This window comes from Schistocerca cancellata, chromosome 11 (genome assembly GCF_023864275.1).
Source record: "Schistocerca cancellata isolate TAMUIC-IGC-003103 chromosome 11, iqSchCanc2.1, whole genome shotgun sequence".
In the NCBI taxonomy this organism is placed as follows: Eukaryota; Metazoa; Arthropoda; class Insecta; order Orthoptera; family Acrididae; genus Schistocerca; species Schistocerca cancellata.
Genome location: NC_064636.1, coordinates 117,399,427 through 117,419,340, shown reverse-complemented (window position 1 = coordinate 117,419,340; position 19,914 = coordinate 117,399,427). Strand labels below are relative to the sequence as shown.

The 19,914-nt window shown below is 43.5% G+C and overlaps 1 protein-coding gene across 1 annotated transcript in view; it reads right to left on the bottom strand.

Annotated features, from left to right (window-relative positions):
* Nucleotides 1-19,914, bottom strand: part of LOC126108298 (uncharacterized) — a 535,066-nt gene that overhangs the window by 104,526 nt on the left and 410,626 nt on the right. The window contains exons 19-20 of the mRNA XM_049913520.1: nucleotides 17,084-17,273; nucleotides 10,329-10,640 (exon numbers count right to left, since the gene is read on the bottom strand). Coding sequence (XP_049769477.1) covers nucleotides 10,329-10,640; nucleotides 17,084-17,273 — 502 coding nt within the window. The remainder of the gene's footprint in view (nucleotides 1-10,328; nucleotides 10,641-17,083; nucleotides 17,274-19,914) is intronic.

The following is a 19,914-nucleotide window of genomic DNA, read 5'->3' as shown; positions in this document are numbered from 1 at the left end:
TAGAACGAGTGCTTGCACGAGCTGGCGTTTCAAGTCCTGTGGAAATATGTTCCGAAACTTTTTGAGAGCATAGAAACAAGCAGACGTCTTTCGGCACACTGCGACTGTATTCTCCGCCCAGTTGAGATGCTCATCCAAAGTTACACCCAAGTTCTTCACTGTTTTCTGATATGGTATTGGAGTACCGTCGAGCAGAATAGGAGGTAGCCGTTCGCGGAAATCTGAACTTATTAATTTCTGATGGACTATTAAGATTACTTGCGTCTTTTTTGCATTTGGTTTAGGCCCCAGGCTTTTCTCCCATGTCACTACTGAAGACAGATCATCATTCATCTGAGCGATTGCAGTGTTTACGTCTTCGGGTCTGACGCTTAGGTAGAGCTGGAGGTCGTCGGCATAGAAATGATATTTACAGGAGGACAGAACCGACGAAATATCGTTGATATATAAAGAAAACAAAATTGATCCTAAGACTGATCCTTGTGGTACTCCCGAGGAAACATGTTTCCAGGAAGATTTTTCATTTACGCGGACAACACATTGCTGTCTGTCTTTTAAGTAGCTTTCAAACCATCTCATTGCACTATCAGAGAAATTAAGCTGATGCATTTTTCTGAGCAATATGTCAAAGTTAACAGTGTCAAAAGCTTTGCTGAAGTCCAGTAGCGTCAATATTGTTGCCTTTCGATTGTCGATGGCACATTTCAGGTCATCAGTTACTTTAATTAGAGCAGTGTTTGTGCTGTGATGTTTACAGAAACCGGATTGAAATTTGTCATATAGGCTGAATTCATGCAAGTGTTCAGTGATTTGGTCATGAACAATATATTCGAGTGCTTTGGAAACAGCAGGCAGTATGCTAATTGGTCGGTAATCACTAAGCAGTTGCGGGTTTTCGATCTTAGGGATGGGTCGAATTATGCTTCTTTTCCATGCAGTGGGGTATATTCCGTTCACGAGGGAAAAATTAAATATGTCAGTTAAGACAGGTACTAAGATATCGGCAATATTCTTAATCATGGTTATACCGATACTGTCGTTGCCTATTGCATCAGAAGAGATTCTCATTATTGCTTTTCTTACCGTATTTGTTGTTACATGTTTTAGATGGAAGCTATCGTTGTTAGTTATCCTGTTTGGGGATTCTTGTGGACGGTAATTATCAGCCGTGCTGGTATTCAGAGGTGCAGGGAAGAATTCATTTAATTCGTTAGCTGACACATGAAAAGTAGTTTCCGATTTTGCCTTTCCGACACCCAATCTACGGAGATTCTTCCATAGAGTCGTGGGCGTCAGATCGCTGCATACAAGGGAGCGAGCGTGCCTGATTTTAGCATTGCGAATGCATTGTTTCACTCTGTTCCGTAGCTTTCTGTATTCTTCTAAACGCTCGGGTTTCGGATCTGCCTTGAAACGCCTGTGGGCAGCATCACTATTAGTCATCATTTGACGTAATTCAGCTGTCAGCCATGCAGCAGGAGATTTTCTTACACGGATTGTGCGTACAGGTGCATGTTTGTCATAGAGGGCAGTGAGTTTATCACCAAGTTCATTAATTTTGCCGTCGATTGTAGGTTCTCTGATTATCTGATGCCATGAGATTTCTGAGCAATCGGCTGTTAGAGCATCAAGGTCAATACGTTTCATGTTCCTACAAATTATGTAACGTGATTTGATCCTTGGGGGCTGCACAGAGTAGGCCAGGAATATTACATCATGTGCTGAGAGGCCAGGGGCCGATGTTTGACCAACATCTCTTACTTTGTCAGTCTGTTTCGTTGCGATTACGTCTATAAGAGTATGACTGTGCGCCGTATGGTGTGTAGGTTGTAATGGAAGAATGTTCATGCTATTGCAACTAAACAATCTTCTTAGGTTTATTGCGGAGGGAGTGTCTCTTAGCAGGTCTATGTTCAAGTCACCCATTACGATGACATGTTCGTATTGACACTGGAGTGAATGTAATTCCGACTGGAAAGAACTCATTGAGTTTATTTTTGGCGGCTTGTACACGACGCCAGTCAAGAATTTCCGACTTTGTATATTTATTTCAATGAACATGAATTCAGCCTCTTTTTCTTCAGCAGGATTTGACGTACATAAGACTTTCGCTTTGAGATCTGTTCGTATATACGCGCCGACCCCGCCACCTCGCTTTTTTGATCTGTCTGCCCTAAGAAATGTGTACCCTGGGAGATGAATCGATGCAGAGGATATGTGTGGTTTCAACCACGTTTCGGATAAGAGGATTACGTGGTAGTTTAGTTGGTTGAAGAGGAGGCTAAGTTCTTCGTAATGTGCAGGTAAAGACTGGATGTTGCAGTGAGCTGCTAAAAGCTCTGACGCTTTCCGCTGAGCAGCCTGGAGTAGGGTGGCAGACTGGTTTGTCCCTTTGTTAGGCACTACCTGCCGCGAGGGGCACTGGCCGGTGCTTCCGCCAAGTGACATAACACAGGGGTGTCCGAGATTTTGCGCGCCCTGTTTGTGACTCCGCGAGTGCCGAAAGAAAGGCGACTGCAAGAGATTTCCTGAGGTTGCGGGAGTATAGAAAATGGATTAGTGGTATTCGGTGCAAGGAGAATATGACCAAAATAGTGACGGCTGTGTGTCACTGTGTATCCTATGTCGTAAGAGGAGAAATGTAATTAGCGTATTTGAAACAGGTTAGGGTGGAAATAAGGGAAAGGGGAGTGATTTAAGAGGGCGATGCTGCCAGCAGAGAGAAGTAAGCTTAATAATTAATAGATTATCGTAGGAAGTTAGAATTAAATTGAAATTTACTGAAGTGATACTGGTAGTGAGTATTGTAGGAAGCTACAAGTAGATTGAAATTTGCTAAAGTGATACTGATGGTGATTTTTGTTATGAACAATTTAAACCGAAGAGATGGGTGATTAATGAAGTAAAGGAGAGACTAATAATTGCAATAGAACTATTACAGAATGGAAGAGAATAAACTGAGAAAATGAAAAAAAGTATTAGCAGTAACTAAAATTAAGTAATGGTTAGAGCTACAGACACAAAAAAATAGTGAAAAGTTAATACAGTTACAAAAACAATTAGTTGAAGGTACAAATATGGGTATAATTGAAAAGTTAATACAATTACAAGACTATATCTGAGTATAGGGCGGTTACAATTTGCAAATGATGTTAAGTTTGCACTTTTGGCTCGAGTAGCTTCACTTAATACTATTCAGTTCTGTCATGTTTGTGACTGTCTTCTTTCCAGCTGCTGTCTTAATGATTACTCTGCCATCCTGAGTCCACACATTCTGAAGACCGAAATGGGATATGGCACTGTTTAAAATCTTTAGCCGTTCGTGTGTCAGATCTTCCCTTATTGTAAGCCCTGTCCTTGCTAACTTCTTCTTCTGGGTAAAGATCTCTGCCCTTTTTCGGTACGAGACGAATTTAATTATTATTGGACGAGGTTTGCTAGCACCTGGTAGTTTTCGTCCCACCCGATGGCTCCTGTCAATGTCTGCCTTGGTCACTTCAACGCCTAATTTTTCACGCGCACCTTGTATAAGCAGGTTGTCTGTGTCTTCTTCCTTATTTTCTGCTACTCCAAACAGTCGTAGGCTGTTTCACCTTTGGTACTGTTCTAGCTCGTCTGTTGCGGTAGATAGTTTCACTTCCAACTCTCGTGTCTTTTTCTCGTATTCAGACACAGACTTTTTTAGTGCTGTAATTTCGGCAGTATTGGCCTCAACAGTTTCACGCATTTTGGCCAATACTGCTGCCGTTACAGTATCTGATATAGTGCCTGCTATCAAATCGAGATTGTTTTTATCGCGAAGCGCAGCGTTTACCTCAGAGCGGACCAGCTCCGCTATACCGGGAGCCGCGGCCGCACCTTCCGCCAAGAGCAGACCCGCCTCACCTGCGGCTTCCCCGCTGCTGGACGCGCTGCTGTTGACTCTTCTGTTTACCATTTTCTCGAAGATATTGGCGGAGCACAGAAAAAAAATAGCACTACTGCACAGAACACTGTTGTTTACACGATTTCCACTTGTACTAGACAACACCACGTGCGAGAACACCTTCGAAATCAACTAAATTTCGCGAGCCGAACTTAACACGTGTTACACTGCAGCCGCCATGACAATGGGATGAGCAGTGGGGATATCAGATGCCTTCATCCGATTCAAGGCCAGTCACCCGCCTGCCAAGACTGTCTAGCTGAGTGGTCTCTATGCTTAAAATATTTTGGCAGTTGCAGGGAGCTCGCAGCTTGTGCAGTATAAATAGTCAGTCAGGCAGCCCATGCAGGAATAGCAATCGAGTCATGAGTCCTCTGCCACAGGGATAATATCTGAAGGTGTAACATGTTTCTTCAGTTGGAGGTTACAGGTTCACAGTGAGAGACACGCTTATTCTTCCAGTATGGAAGTTTGCAGGAATTAACTATCGTGTTCCCATACTCTGATGTGGAGCGCTGAGGTTTATTGTACTTCAGCTAACTGCATGTGATACAAGATGTGGATACAAGAGACAGACAGGACACGATATAATTAGTGTTAATAATTGGTTTTTAGTGACAAGGTATCTCAAAGTGTTTTCGTTTTGGTATAGCACTGGATGTGCACAGCTTTGAACAGTCGGCTGGAGATTTGTTCAGGTGAATGAAGGAACCAGATGGAGACATTGCACTGAGTGACGGCAGAGTACATTTTCCAATTCAGTGGTCAGTACCTGACATCTTTATGTGGCAACTACACTCCTGGAAATGGAAAAAAGAACACATTGACACCGGTGTGTCAGACCCACCATACTTGCTCCGGACACTGCGAGAGGGCTGTACAAGCAATGATCACACGCACGGCACAACGGACACACCAGGAACCGCGGTGTTGGCCGTCGAATGGCGCTAGCTGCGCAGCATTTGTGCACCGCCGCCGTCAGTGTCAGCCAGTTTGCCGTGGCATACGGAGCTCCATCGCAGTCTTTAACACTGGTAGCATGCCGCGACAGCGTGGACGTGAACCGTATGTGCAGTTGACGGACTTTGAGCGAGGGCGTATAGTGGGCATGCGGGAGGCCGGGTGGACGTACCGCCGAATTGCTCAACACGTGGGGCGTGAGGTCTCCACAGTACATCGATGTTGTCGCCAGTGGTCGGCGGAATGTGCACGTGCCCGTCGACCTGGGACCGGACCGCAGCGACGCACGGATGCACGCCAAGACCGTAGGATCCTACGCAGTGCCGTAGGGGACCGCCCCGCCACCTCCCAGCAAATTAGGGACACTGTTGCTCCTGGGGTATCGGCGAGGACCATTCGCAACCGTCTCCATGAATCTGGGCTACGGTCCCGCACACCGTTAGGCCGTCTTCCGCTCACGCCCCAACATCGTGCAGCCTGCCTCCAGTGGTGTCGCAACAGGCGTGAATGGAGGGACGAATGGAGACGTGTCGTCTTCAGCGATGAGAGTCGCTTCTGCCTTGGTGCCAATGATGGTCGTATGCGTGTTTGGCGCCGTGCAGGTGAGCGCCACAATCAGGACTGCATACGACCGAGGCACACAGGGCCAACACCCGGCATCATGGTGTGGGGAGCGATCTCCTACACTGGCCGTACACCACTGGTGATCGTCGAGGGGACACTGAATAGTGCACGGTACATCCAAACCATCATCGAACCCATCGTTCTACCATTCCTAGACCGGCAAGGGAACTTGCTGTTCCAACAGGACAATGCACGTCCGCATGTATCCCGTGCCACCCAACGTGCTCTAGAAGGTGTAAGTCAACTACCGTGGCCAGCAAGATCTCCGGATCTGTCCCCCATTGAGCATGTTAGGGACTGGATGAAGCGTCGTCTCACGCGGTCTGCACGTCCAGCACGAACGCTGGTCCAACTGAGGCGCCAGGTGGAAATGGCATGGCAAGCCGTTCCACAGGACTACATCCAGCATCTCTACGATCGTCTCCATGGGAGAATAGCAGCCTGCATTGCTGCGAAAGGTGGATATACACTGTACTAGTGCCGACATTGTGCATGCTCTGTTGCCTGGGTCTATGTGCCTGTGGTTCTGTCAGTGTGATCATGTGATGTATCTGACCCCAGGAATGTGTCAATAAAGTTTCCCCTTCCTGGGACAATGAATTCACGGTGTTCTTATTTCAATTTCCAGGAGTGTAGATTCCTGCAAGGGCCACATCGTTGGAGTAGGAGTGGTGAGTTCTTAAAACCTCCCCTTGTGGGTCAAAGAGAGACTGGAAACTCTTATTACGACTATTGTGCAAATCTGGCAGTATCAAGAATTGATGTACACGCCTTGATAAACTTCACGTCAGCGCTATAATATGTGACTTGATTTAACTCGCATGCCAGCCATCACAGGGGGTACATGGCATCCAGAAACAGAGGAATCTGAAATTTTGTGCAAGTCCACACCACCATGCAGCATGAGGAGATGGATGTTTCGTTAATAAAATCTACTTGCTGTGAATCACATGATGCTAAGAAAACGCTCCTGGTCCAAAATTTTAAGATTAAATTTTATGAAGATCAGTTTTAAAAGTTTAATATAGAAGACAACGAGGACCACCCAATTATACCACCAGGGAACGCGATAACAGAAATCACGTTAGTGAAATTATGCTATATAGATAATTTTACCACCGATCAATGCACTGACGTAAAGCTCATAGTTCATCATAATACTGTACATTGAAGCGCCAGAGAAACTGGTGGAATAAGCAGTCTCTTTAGTTGACCTGTTGCACCTTTTAAGTGTTCTGCCAGTCAATCGCAGTCATTACTTTGCACTACCCACAACATTATCTACACTACTGGCCATTAAAATTGCTACATCAAGAAGAAATGCAGATGATAAACGGGTATTCATTGGACAAATATATTATACTAGAACTGACATATCATTACATTTTCATGCAATTTGGGTGCATAGCTCCTGAGAAATCAGTACCCAGAACAACCACCTCTGGCCGTAATAACGGCCTTGATACGCGTGGGCATTGATTCAAACAGAGCTTTGATGGCTTGTAGAGGTACAGCTGCCCATGCAGCTTCAACACGATACCACAGTTCATCAAGAGTAGTGACTGGCGTATTGTGATGAGCCAGTTGCTCGGGCACCATTGACCAGACGGTTTGAATTGGTGAGAGATCTGGAGAATGTGCTGGCCGGGGCAGCAGTCGAACATTTTCTGTATCCAGAAAGGCCCGTACAGGACCTGCAACACGCGGTCATGCATTATCCTGCTGAAATGTATGGTTTCACAGGGATCGAATGAAGGCTAGAGCCACGGGTCGTAGCACATCTGAAATGAAACGTCCACTGTTCAAAGTTCCGTCAATGCGAACAAGAGGTGACCGAGACGAGTAACCAATGGCATCCCATACCATCATGTCGGGTGATACGCCAGTATGGCGATGACGAACACATGCTTCCAATGTGCGCTCACCGCGATGTCGCCAAACACGGATTCGACCATCATGACGCTGTAAACAGAACCTGGATTCATCCGAAAAATGACGTTTCGCAATTCGTGCACACAGGTTCGTCGTTGAGTACACCATTGAAGGCGCTCCTGTCTAAGATGCCGCGACAAGGGTAACCGCAGCCGCGGTCTCCGAGCTGATAGTCCCTGCTACTGCAAACGTCGTCGAACTGTTCGTGCAGATGGTTGTTGTCTTGCAAACGTCCCCATCTGGGATCGAGACGTGGCTGCACAATCCGTTACAGCCATGCGGATAAGATGCCTGTCATCTCGACTGCTAGTGATACGAGGCCGTTGGGATCCAGCACGACGTTCCGTATTACCCTCCTGAACGCAATTATTCTGCTAAAAGTCATTGGATCTCGACCAACGCGAGCAGCAATGTCACGATACGATAAAGCGCAATCGCGATAGTCAGCAATCCGACCTTTATCAAAGTCGTAAACGTGATGGTACGCATTTCGCCTCCATACACGAGGCATCACAACAACGTTTCACCAGGCAGCGCCGGTCAACTGCTGTTTGGGTATGAGATATCGGTTGGAAACTTTCTTCATGTCAGCACGTTGTAGATGTCGCCACCGGCACCAACCTTGTGTGAATGCTCTGAAAAGCTAATCATTTGCATATCGCACATCTTCTTCCTGTCGGTTAAATTTCGCGTTTGTAGTACATCATTTTTGTGGTGTATCAGTTTTAATGGACAGTAGTGTATATCGACGCCACAATGGGAGACATGCGCGCAGGATGGGGATGAAATGATGTTGAAGACAGCACAACACCCAGTCCCTGAGCGGAGGAAATCCCCGACCCAGCGGGAATCGACCCTGGCCCCGTAGGATGGCAAACTGACCACTCAGCTATCGGAGCAGACAGTACAGAGATACGTAAACAGGAAGGATACGGCGCTACCGTCGGCAACGCTTACGTAAGACGACAAGTGTCTGGCACAGTTGATTTATGGACAGACCTGCAGGATTCGTGGCGTAAATTCCCTCCAGCACTACTTCAGACACTAGTCGAGTCCGTGCCAAGTAGGGTTGCGGGGGCCCTACACGATATTAGGCAGGTGTACCCGTTTCATGGGCTCTTCGCTATAGATACGAGTACTACTGCAATATCTCTTCGGTTACTGCTGCTACACTGGCAGGTTATCAAGATTGAAGTGAGTGTGGACGTTGTATTATAGTCGGTGCACGAGCGATGGGGCACGGCATCTCCGAGGTAGCGATGAAGTGTGATTTTTCCCGTACGACCATTTCACGAGTGTACCGCGCATATCAGGAATCCGGCGAAACGTCAAATCTCCGATACCGCAGCGGCAGCAAAAAGATCCTGCAAGAACGAGACCAACGACAACTGAAGAGAAATTTTCAGTCTGACAGAAGTGCAACTATTGGTCAAATTTCTGCAGATTTCAATGGATTGTTGATGACTGGAAACATGTTGCCTGGTCGGACGAGTATTGTTTCAAGTGTTATTGAGCAGATGGACACGTTCGAGTCTGGACACAACTTCATGAATTCATGGACCCTGCATGTCAGCAGGGGACTATTGAAGCTGGTGTAGGCTCTGTAATGGTGTGGCGTGTGTGCAGCCGGAGCCGAATAGGACCCTTGACACGTCCAGATACCACTCTGACACCTGGCACGTACGTAAGGATCCTCTCTGATCACTTGCATCCATTCGTGTCCATTGTGCATTCCGACGGACTTGGGCAGTTCCATCAGGACAATGCGACACCTCAAACGTCCAGAATTGCTACACAGTGGCTCCAGGGACACCCCACTGGCCACCAAACTCCCCAGAAATGAACATTATTGAACATGTCTGTGGTGCCTTGCAAGATGCTGTTCAGAAGAGAACTCCACCCCCTAGTAATCGTACTGATTCATGGACAGACCTGCAGGATTCGAGGCGTAAATTCCCTCCAGCACTACTTCAGACATTAGTCGAGTCCGTGCCATGTAGGGTTGCGGGGGCCCTACACGATATTAGGCAGGTGTACCCGTTTCATTGGCTCTTCGCTATAGATACTACTGAAATATCTCTTCCGTAATAATCGTTTCAGGATATAATATAACGGCAAATTCAAGAACGAAATGATGTGTTTATCATCAGAATACTGCTCTGGAATGCAACTGGGACCAACGCTATTCAGACAACGGCAATAAATCAGTTCCACTGGGCTTCCTTTCAGCACAGTCTGACATTTAAGGCCATCACCAGGGAAACGCATTGAAAGGATGAATGAATACTGATTTGAATAAACTTGATTCTGTGAGGAGCAATGACTAAGAGTTAATTACTCTCTCCATAAGGAAGAATGACTCTAGCCATAGTGTGAGAATCTCATACGCTAAAAACTGGTACACAGATGAAGAGAACAACACACTACACAATCAATAATCACAGTTACTTGAAGATTCTTCAGTTGAGTATCGTAAGGCAAGAAATTTGAAACATAAGCTCGCTTCACCGTACATAGACGTTAGTTTTCCCATCCCTCCCCCGATATCACCCACTTGTATGGCAAATCCAGTGTCCACACACAGATCACGTAGCAGCCTAATTGTTCACTGATCAGAATGAATGTTTTTCGCAGTAATTTTTAATTTGTTTAAATCTTATACCTCAACAAAAAGTTCAGGAACTGATGTTATGAAACCACTGGTTAATGTGTTTTTTCATAACACTCTTTTGTAATTAAGAGTAACTACGGGATCTATAGTGATACGTGGATATGAAGCTAAGATAGCAATGTGGTGCATATGAAATTATACATTTTGGTCATTCACTCATTCATTATTACTGCTACTACCACTCTCCTAATTACTCTTAAGCAATAGTCCACTCACCTGTGCTGGTGGTACAGAATGGAATTATCAGCAGATCTGAGAGACCAGTTCCGCCCGAGGTCACAACGCTAACGTAGGTCTCGTAGCAGTGGCTGGGCGTGAGGCCTGAGAAGTTGACACTCTGGATGTTTTCGGGAACTGTCCCCTGTCTCATAACGTCTTCCGTGCTATTCTCGACGAGCGAATAAGAGTAGCCGTAAATATAGCCATTAAGAGCAGAGCAGTCTTCAGGGGACTTCCAACTTATCGAAACGCTTGTATTCGTTACGTCAAGTATCGGGTTTTCTGCAGCAGATGGTTTCACACGCGGTGCTGAAACAGGCGAAGAACTGAAAACAACATCGCTCAGACAACCAGTGAAAATTAGTACTGCATTCTACAAAGGTAGTGTAGCTTATAATGAAGTGCTGCTTAAGCATTCAACACGTGCTTTAAGGGGACCTGTACCTGAAATGACTGAAATTTTCGAAAACATTTTTTTGTCACCATCTGAAAGACAATTTTATCCCGTTTCAAAACATGTATTTTTTTTAATCTACATTTCAGTTGTTGATTTGGTCTTAACCGCTCCTTGAACAAATGTCTGCAAACCACCCACACTCATGCGACAGGCAAGGAATATCACCATAAACATTTCTTGCCAGCCACTGTCATGGAAACAATATAGCCCACATACAGTGACCTTGCAGACACAAAATCACTTAGTAAATGTCTACATGGCCGTACACAAAACCTCAATGACAGTTTCAACAGCTGCGTGTGGCAACGAGTATCAAAAACAGTGTTTGTTGGATGGACAGTACTCAGAGTGGGTGTGATGGATGCTGTCATCTGTTTCAATGATGGTGTAATGAGCAGGACAGAAGTAGTGGACAAATTACGCATCCAGCTGGGAAATAATACAATAGCTGCTCTGACTACCATAGATCGCCAGTGACTAGTTGAAGCTGAAAGGTCTGTGGAAGCCACCACTAAGGGGTCCAGAGTAAGCAAAAGGCTCCTGAAGATCTACAGAGGATAAAGAAGCAGCTGGCGAGTAAGATTATGCTTCTGGAGTGTTCTGAAATAGGCATACGATGAGTCAAAACCGTAGTGAACATTCTTTTCTCATTTTCTCGTAGCTACATTTTCAGAACATTAGGTACATATAACTTCATAGTCATTTTATCCATGTCCCCCTCTCCCTCCCACGGTACGGGACTACAAGTCCCACCGCCACACCTCCAAAGTGAATTGCAGTGACGCAGTCACTGCCCTGTGGAAATTTACCGCCTCACCAACAGGTGATGCTGTATTGTAACATATCACCCCGGACTACAAGTCCATGTTAAAAAAAAAATAATAATTTATCCATGTTCACCAAATTTCTCTCTAGTAAAGACTGGGATATTACCTTTGTATTATGCCTAATATATCGCGGAAATGATCTATAATTGTCATTCTGTATATAATTTTAGCGGTATCTTTTTGCCAAAATAGTTATGTGATATAATAAGGGTTTTTCTAATTCTTCAGATACAATCCAGACTACAAAACGAGAGGCATAATGTGTTCCTATGAATGTGGACAGCAGCCCGCCACAGTTTGAATGCTATTAGACTGATGATGGACCAGAAAATGGTACCAGAGTGGGAACGTGTATTATAAAAGGATGTGTTAGGCCAAATACTGTAATTCTTAAACTATAACAGATATTTCAATAAGTTTCCCTTTACAGCTTGAGTTAATTTCATTCATTGTCGGTAAAAAAACCACAACTTCCTCCGCACTGTAGATCAAGAGTAATGTGCAGTGAGAGCGGGGTAAATAAGTGCAGCCCGTTCGCGTCCAGGTCCCCTTAAGTTAATTCACTTTCGACGAAATGTATCTGAGGTAAATTTTAACAAATAAATGCGATAGCAAACCTTTCATCGTCTGTAACCTTAAATATAACCTCCCAGCGAAATTAGTGTGTTCAGTAAACCCTCCAAAAGTAATTATCTTTTCTGTGAAAAATTTTTCAGTATGTTGGGGCAACTTAGAAAACGTTCTTTAGCTCTTAAGTGGAAAAAAAGCTTAGGAAAAAAGTAGCAATATAAATGTGATTTTTTTATGTTACACTGAGGAAAAACTCTTTTTAATCTTCCAATCTTAGGTAAACAATAGGCTACAGGGTGTTGCTAGAAGAGCGTGCAACAATTTAACAGGACACTGAGGATCCTCTACTGAACAGTTTGAGGTAGGTAACCTGGGATCGGTGAAGCCACCAGCTTAAGGAGATGTGGCAGTACACTTGTCTACCGCTTTGTCTACCATTACTGTTTTCGACCTTATTTACAACTTACATGCGTACACGTTTACACGTACTGTGCTGTTTATTTACATGTACATCCTTTATTTCCTGCAAGAAAACAAGGAGGACGAGCCTCTATATCTTTTATCTGGTCCCGTGAATGGCCACCTGTACTTGAGGTTCGTGCAGAGTTCCACCTGAGTTGTTGGAGAACGTACGATTGGTGGTTCGAGGGAGGATGTGGACACAACATGACGGCGCATCGCCTCACTTCAGTGTGGATGTCCGCAACCATCTCAGTGTAGGAGGTCGTATTCCATTGCCAGCGAGGTCACCTGACCTGAATACCACTGATTGTTTCTTATTGGGATGAGACCCCAGTGGAAACAGGGGTGGAATTAGTTCCAGAATTGTAGATGTGATTCGAAACACCCCAGGGATATTTGTCAGTGTGCGTCAGAAACTTGTCCGCCGATGTCACGCTTGAATTGAGGTTGACGGCCATCAGTTTCTGCACACAAGACAAATGATATGTTCATTGTGTCAATGATAGTATCTCCAATTAACTGTGACAAATGTAAATAAAAAAATTCACAGTAATGTGTTTTTATCTCCTTAAGCTGGCTTCTCTGACCCCAGATTCTCTACCTCATATTGTTCTCTTACACAAACACCCCGTATATTTGTCATGTTAAAGTGACAAATATTCTTACTGCAGAATACATTCATTTTCCTTTAATAAATATTCATAATGATTTCCGCATTATTTAAGGGCAGTAGGAACGTCCTTTCCCGACAATATTAAATTTAGTGACTTGGCTTCCCTGTACTTCAGGAACCTCTGTAGCCACTGACGTGAAACTTTTACAGGACATTAAACTGTATGTTCTGAGTCTACGCAACTACAACAATTGCTTTTCAGCCACTGCTTTCGGAAATACAATTTTTATTACACGGTTAGAATTTTGTGTACTTTTTTGTATGTTAACCTAAATAATTTTAATTATACATAACATTATGTTCTTCTTTTAGTTCAGTAGACTCAGGATATATCTGCTATTACTCCCTGAAAATTTGAATATTCTACTCGATATGGTTTCTAAGATTTAGGGAAAAATGCAACACAAAATGTAAATCTTCAGGAATGGCTTATAAAGTTTCAAGACTGTAACTCACTTAATATATGATTTATCTATTTATTTTTAGTCACTCAGAAGCACCATGCACCATACTGTATATCATCCTCTTGATCTTTTTCCAAGTTTCTTCTTCCTTTCTTCTTTATGGACTCCTCAGTGGCAAACTGTGCTGCATATTCTGCTTTATCAATGCGAACCTTATCCATTCGTTCAAGTTCTCTGACGCAGTTTGCTCCAGGATTAATTCCCATATGCTGTACCACTTTCATCCTACCAATGATGCCATCATTAAAAGCAATAACAGCATCACTGACCCCCCCCCCCCCACTTTAGTGTCTTCATTCCACGGTATCTGGAGCAAGACTATGACAGAGAGTTCCGTAACGCACAACGTTAATTTAAGAACTACTTCACACCGACACTTCACGTATACTGTGAGTGGAGCCCTGATTATTGAACTCAAGAACATTTTCAGGACACTATAGTCTTGTCCCTGCCACCCTGACACGTATAACTTGACTAGTTCCACATTAATCAACAGACTCCTTCTTCATTTGATTTAGGGACCACGATGAATGAACGAGTAAACGAACGATTGGAATATTACGCCCAGCATGAGCAATTATGATAGCTTATGATAGCAATTATGTTGTCGGCAGACAGCGTATAATCAGCGATAGCTGACTGCAGATACACTGAAGCTCCAAAGAAACTGGTACAGACATGTGTATTCAAATATAGAGACGTGTAAACAGGCAGAACCGAAGTCCCACTTGTGTACCCTTGATGTCTGCACGACACAAATCATTTCGCCTCGCCTGTGCCTGTCAACACCGACGTTGGACTGTTGATGACTGGAAACATGTTGCCAGGTCGGACGAGTCTTGTTTCAAATACGGCTATGTAGACAACCGCATGAATCCATGGACCCTGCATGTCAGCAGGGGACTTTGAAACCGGTAGAGGATCTGTAATGATGTGGGGCATGTGAAGTTGGAGTGATATGGGACTCCTTATACGTCTAGATATGACTCTGACAGGTGACACGCATGTAAGCATCCTGTCTAGTCATCTGCATCCATTCATGTCCATTGTGCAATCCGACGGACTTCGGCAGTTCCAGCAGTATAATACGACACCCCACTCGTCCAGAATTGCTACAGCGTGGCACTAGGAATACTCTTTGGGGTTTAAACACTTCCGCTTTCCACCAAACACCCCAGATACGATCATAATTGGGCATATCTGGGCTGCCGTGCAACGTGCTGTTCAGAAGAGATCTCCACCCCCCTCGTACTCTTACGGATTTTTGGACAGCCCTGTAGGATTCATGGTGTCAGTTCCCTCTGTTGCGAGCGGGGTGGCGCAGTGGTTAGACACTGGACTCGCATTCGGGAGGACGACGGTTCAATCCTGCGTCCGGCCATCCTGATTTAGGTTTTCCGTGACTTCCCTAAATCACTCCAGGCAAATGCTGGAATGGTTTCTCTGAAAGGGCACGGCCGACTTCCTTCCCAATCCTTCCCTAATCCGATGAGACCGATGACCACGCTGTCTGGTCTCCTTCCCCGAAACCAACCAACCAACCAACCCTCTGGCGCTACTCCAGTCCGAGCCAGGTCGTGTTGCGGCTCTTCTGCGCGCTGGTGGGGGTTCTACCCGACATAAGGCAGCTCTATCAGTGTCTCCGGCTTTTCAGTGTAGCTCGAAGCTAGAAATAATAAACTCAAGAGAAAGTCCAAAAAATAGTAGAAAACTGAAAAATAAGAAAATATATAATCCTCTTATATTGACTTTGTGTTGAAGAATTTTTTAAAATTTCATCTCTGCGTGTTGAGTGATGTCGCACCACTATCGAGTTCAAAAATCTGTAAAACCCTTGAGATGACCCTTTCTATGATCTGGCCAAAATTTCATGCTGTTTCGTGTCTCTTCTAGTGCAGGAAACGACATTTCTGACCAATGAACTGGGGTACACTGTAGAAGTAAAACCAAACTAATCTACTGCATAAACATGCCACGTGTTTCGCTTCTGCTACAATCGTCCACAGTCTGGTCTGTGCACAGAATAAAGGTGTATTTCGAAGCTGACTGACATTTGCATTTTGACGTGGGGTGAAATGTCCTGCTTGTGACATACATCAGTCAGGTATACAAGAGTCACGTACGTGCTGTACTGGTGAGGAAGGAAAGCGCTGTCGAAGATTGTGCTCCTGGGTGCTCAACAGTTGGATAGGGGTGTGTTTGTGGATGTGGAGGATATAATATTACAAAATGCACTTTACTAGTGGTGTTCAAAAAATCGCTTCTTTCTTCACTACAGGGTGGTACCTAAACCACCCTTGAAACAATGGGAATGAAACAATTTACTGGAAACAGCATGACAAACAAAGAATTTAAACCACACAGCAGTTGCTATGACTGCACGATTTCCGATCACTTCCAACAACGTAATATCAGAACAGTCCAAACCTGTGGCTTTCTAGAATTACAATAATTACTACAAATACATGAGACTTCTGCATTGTGTTCCATCTTCCATGAATGCAAGTATCTCCATTTCCTCCCTCCTAGCCCCATTCCAGCGTCTGTGGACAACAATGAGTCTGTCCACTTCGATTTTTCATATTCCTTTTTCTGTTCTCCTGATTAATCACAAAGCTTGTAGACCATATGTGGTGTGGCAGGTATATGGGCATATATTTGTATTGATGACTGAGGACAGTGCGCTAAACCACGTTACATCAGTATTTTCGTCACTGGCATACTAATCGTTATAGCTATTACATGTCGTCTGTTTTGTGTTTGGGTAGTAGCTCCAAGTATATGTGGCAAGAGCAATCCATTAATGCTCATTCTTCCCTAGACAACAGGTCAGGCGTTCAACCCTGGATAGTTGGACGCTAAACGGATAGTCTATACTGACAGGAGTAGTCCACTTCATAGTGCAGCTGCGATCACGCAGAAAGCGTTAGGTCCTAGAGTTTGTTACGTGGTTGTGGGACGACTGTTCGACACAGAGAAAAAACAATCAACACACTCATGTGTGACCATATTAAGGTATCACATACCAAAAATATCAAATATCTGTAGTTATACCCGTTACATGCTGTATATCGTAACAATGAAAGGTTTCCTCTGTCACACTTGTTATAAGTAAATATGTAAGTATGCATTACAACTGTCTAATATAATAAAATAAAACATTAATTCTGTATGGTCTGAGAAATGTTGTTTAGGAAATACAAAATTTAGAAATTTTCCATTAAAAAGATATTACATTTGATGCTCTGACTTTATTTATGACACCATTAACTATACCTAAAATTCAAACCTCTTCATACCTGCATGTGCTGTTGAAGCATTGATCGCATAACTCCACGATGTGAGACCAGCAGGGGACAATGAAGTTATTTCTATTTGGTAAAGAGCATGTGGCTGCAGGTGATCAAGTACAGCTGAAGTTGTTGACACTTCAACAACTCCAGATGATGTGGCGCAGTCAATGTCTTCACATGCCAGTAGATAAACACACTGAAAACGGTGAACGAAATCTTGTTATGCACCAAATTGTACAATAAAAGCTTGTTTATACATACTAAACAAATTTTATGTTCCTTACAGCTCCATTCATTTTGAACCTTACACACTTTATTTTCATCAGAGGTACAATGTGTCATAGCTAGTTTTGAACCTCAGTTTACGTAAAATCGTTGTAGTTTGAGAGGAGTGACTGCTGCAGTGAACTTTGAGACCATAGATGTGAGTGACGCCTCTTAACATAAGCAGAGTTGAGAAAAATTTCCAGACTTTAACAATAACAGCAGGAGAAAACACTTGACTGGTACTGGCAGATGATGTAAATCTTAAATCGACATAGAAACTGTTATATCCATATGAAACTATCCACATCCGTTAGATAGGTACAATTAATCAGGTTTGTTCTTGTTTCGTTCTTCATAATTCATAGAAGCAAACATGAAATACTACATTCAGAGAATAAGTGAAGGGACGCATTAACAAAACAGAGGCAGCTATTAAAATCTAAATCGCTACACCTTTATTTAGAATAATACTCTAGTATATTATTGTATAGTTGACGTGTCTACAAAGAATATATTTGACATACTAATAACAAGAACACTGCTACTGTGAGTTTTGTTTTGATCTATCATTGATAGCGTAATATCTTCTTCATCACAATGATAAATGTCATAGAACAAAACTGAGAAATTGCATGAAGAATTTTGTGGTACACAGTATCAATTTGGAATAGCTGTATGGTACATTCGGTGGCAGTAGATGAGTATGACATCAGATGATGAATAGCATTATTGTTCAGTGACAGTCATGAGATGAGTAGCTTGAATCTAGCAGTAGTAACATTTTGATTGATCAAATTAGGCATTACTTGGCGGATGAACCTCAGAAACAGAGAAGAAACGTTTATTTAATTTTATGTGTGGTGATAATGGTTTTGATGGAAGAAAATGTAGTTATTTCTAGAAAATTGAGCAGAAGGCAACACAGAGAGAAGAGACAGGTGGAATGCTGAAAACAATATCTGATGTAAGCAATATCTGGTGACTACTGCAAGAAAAGAGATTTTATAAAAGTATTACATAAACCATCACCTTTCATGTTGCAGTTGCATGTGGTCTTTGCTGTTATGCTTTTTGCTAAGCCTGTCATGGGCACATAGTCTATTGCATCTCACTTCACGTAACTGGAACAATGACAGACTGCGGCCTCTGACTTCAGACTTTGTGTGACTCCTAGCCAACTGCATGTTTGGAAGTTGGTGACTGTCCTGATAATTTTGCCCTTCTACCAAAACCACCTCATGGATTCAATTCAGACAGATCAGAGTCACCTTGTTGCATCAATCAATAGCCCAAATTATACTATATGAACAGTTATCCTAGTTCTTAAATCACAGTTTATATATTGATTATCAGGTTAATTCTACCCAGCTTGACTGTACCTTCACTTCTAGCCTCTTGAAGCTCATGGTCGAAATCGCCACAATGGAAGATACTTCTTCCATCTACCAACAGTATACCGGTTTTTGGAGCTTTTCGTTTAAGAAAATTGGTACTTCTAATAAACTGAGCAGGAAGAAACAGCGGAAGAAGAGACAAGAGTAATGATGAACATTCGATGTTCAATAGTAAGACATTTATGTAAACAAAACGAGGGTGGGTCCTACATTGAAACTTACGATACACCTCATGAAATATCTCCATATTTAGATTAGAAGCTTGCAACATTCTCTTCTTTGAGGTATTTAGTTCCTATTTTTTGCCTCCTGTTTTTAATGTATGACTTGACTTGGCACACAGGGCTGTATCTGATGACATAGTACAGTAGGTTCATTCACAACATTTTGTGATCAGTGGCACCGAATGCATTTAATAAATTTAGTAAAATCCCAACAGTTTTCCTTTTGTGTTAGTAACATCTGTGGGATACTGTATGGGTTCATATACAAGGTGAACGTTAATAAAGCCGACAAACTGTAGGGACGGATTCCTGACAGCAAAAAGAGGAGAAAAGTCCTTTTACATGTGTCCAGAAAGGCACCATTGCCATCGTAGATGGCGCTGACAAATGGCAGTTCCTCTGACCTCGTGCCGTGTGTTCCTTTTGTGTTGCAGACTGTGTGATTGACGCAGCGTAATGAAAGGAGCAGAACGGTCCGGTATTCGTGTCGGCAACAAGGCGAGATCGAGTTTGTCTACGGCCAACAGATGGAAAAGGCCTAGAGGCAGCACCGCTACACCAAAACAAGTACCCTCACAGACATCCACCACATTACACAACATTTAAGGCCCTTTTCGAATGTTTGTGTGATAATGGGTCCTTTCAGACACCACATTTGGAGCACTGGCTTCTACAGCATATTGAGATGATTCCTAGTACAAGCTCCAGGAAAGTGGTCCACCAACATGATGTAAGCCAAAGTGTGTACTGCATGACAACCAATAACACCCCTATCACAGGCAGTCCCATGAAGGCCACTTTGAACATTCTTGTGACAAGGATACGATGCATCTCTGTACTGTGGTTCAGGACGATCTGTTGTCATTTCATGAACACTGTCCATTTCTGGACACATGTTCATAGGATATTTTTAACTCCATTTCCAGTCGGAAATCCATCCCTACAGTCTGTC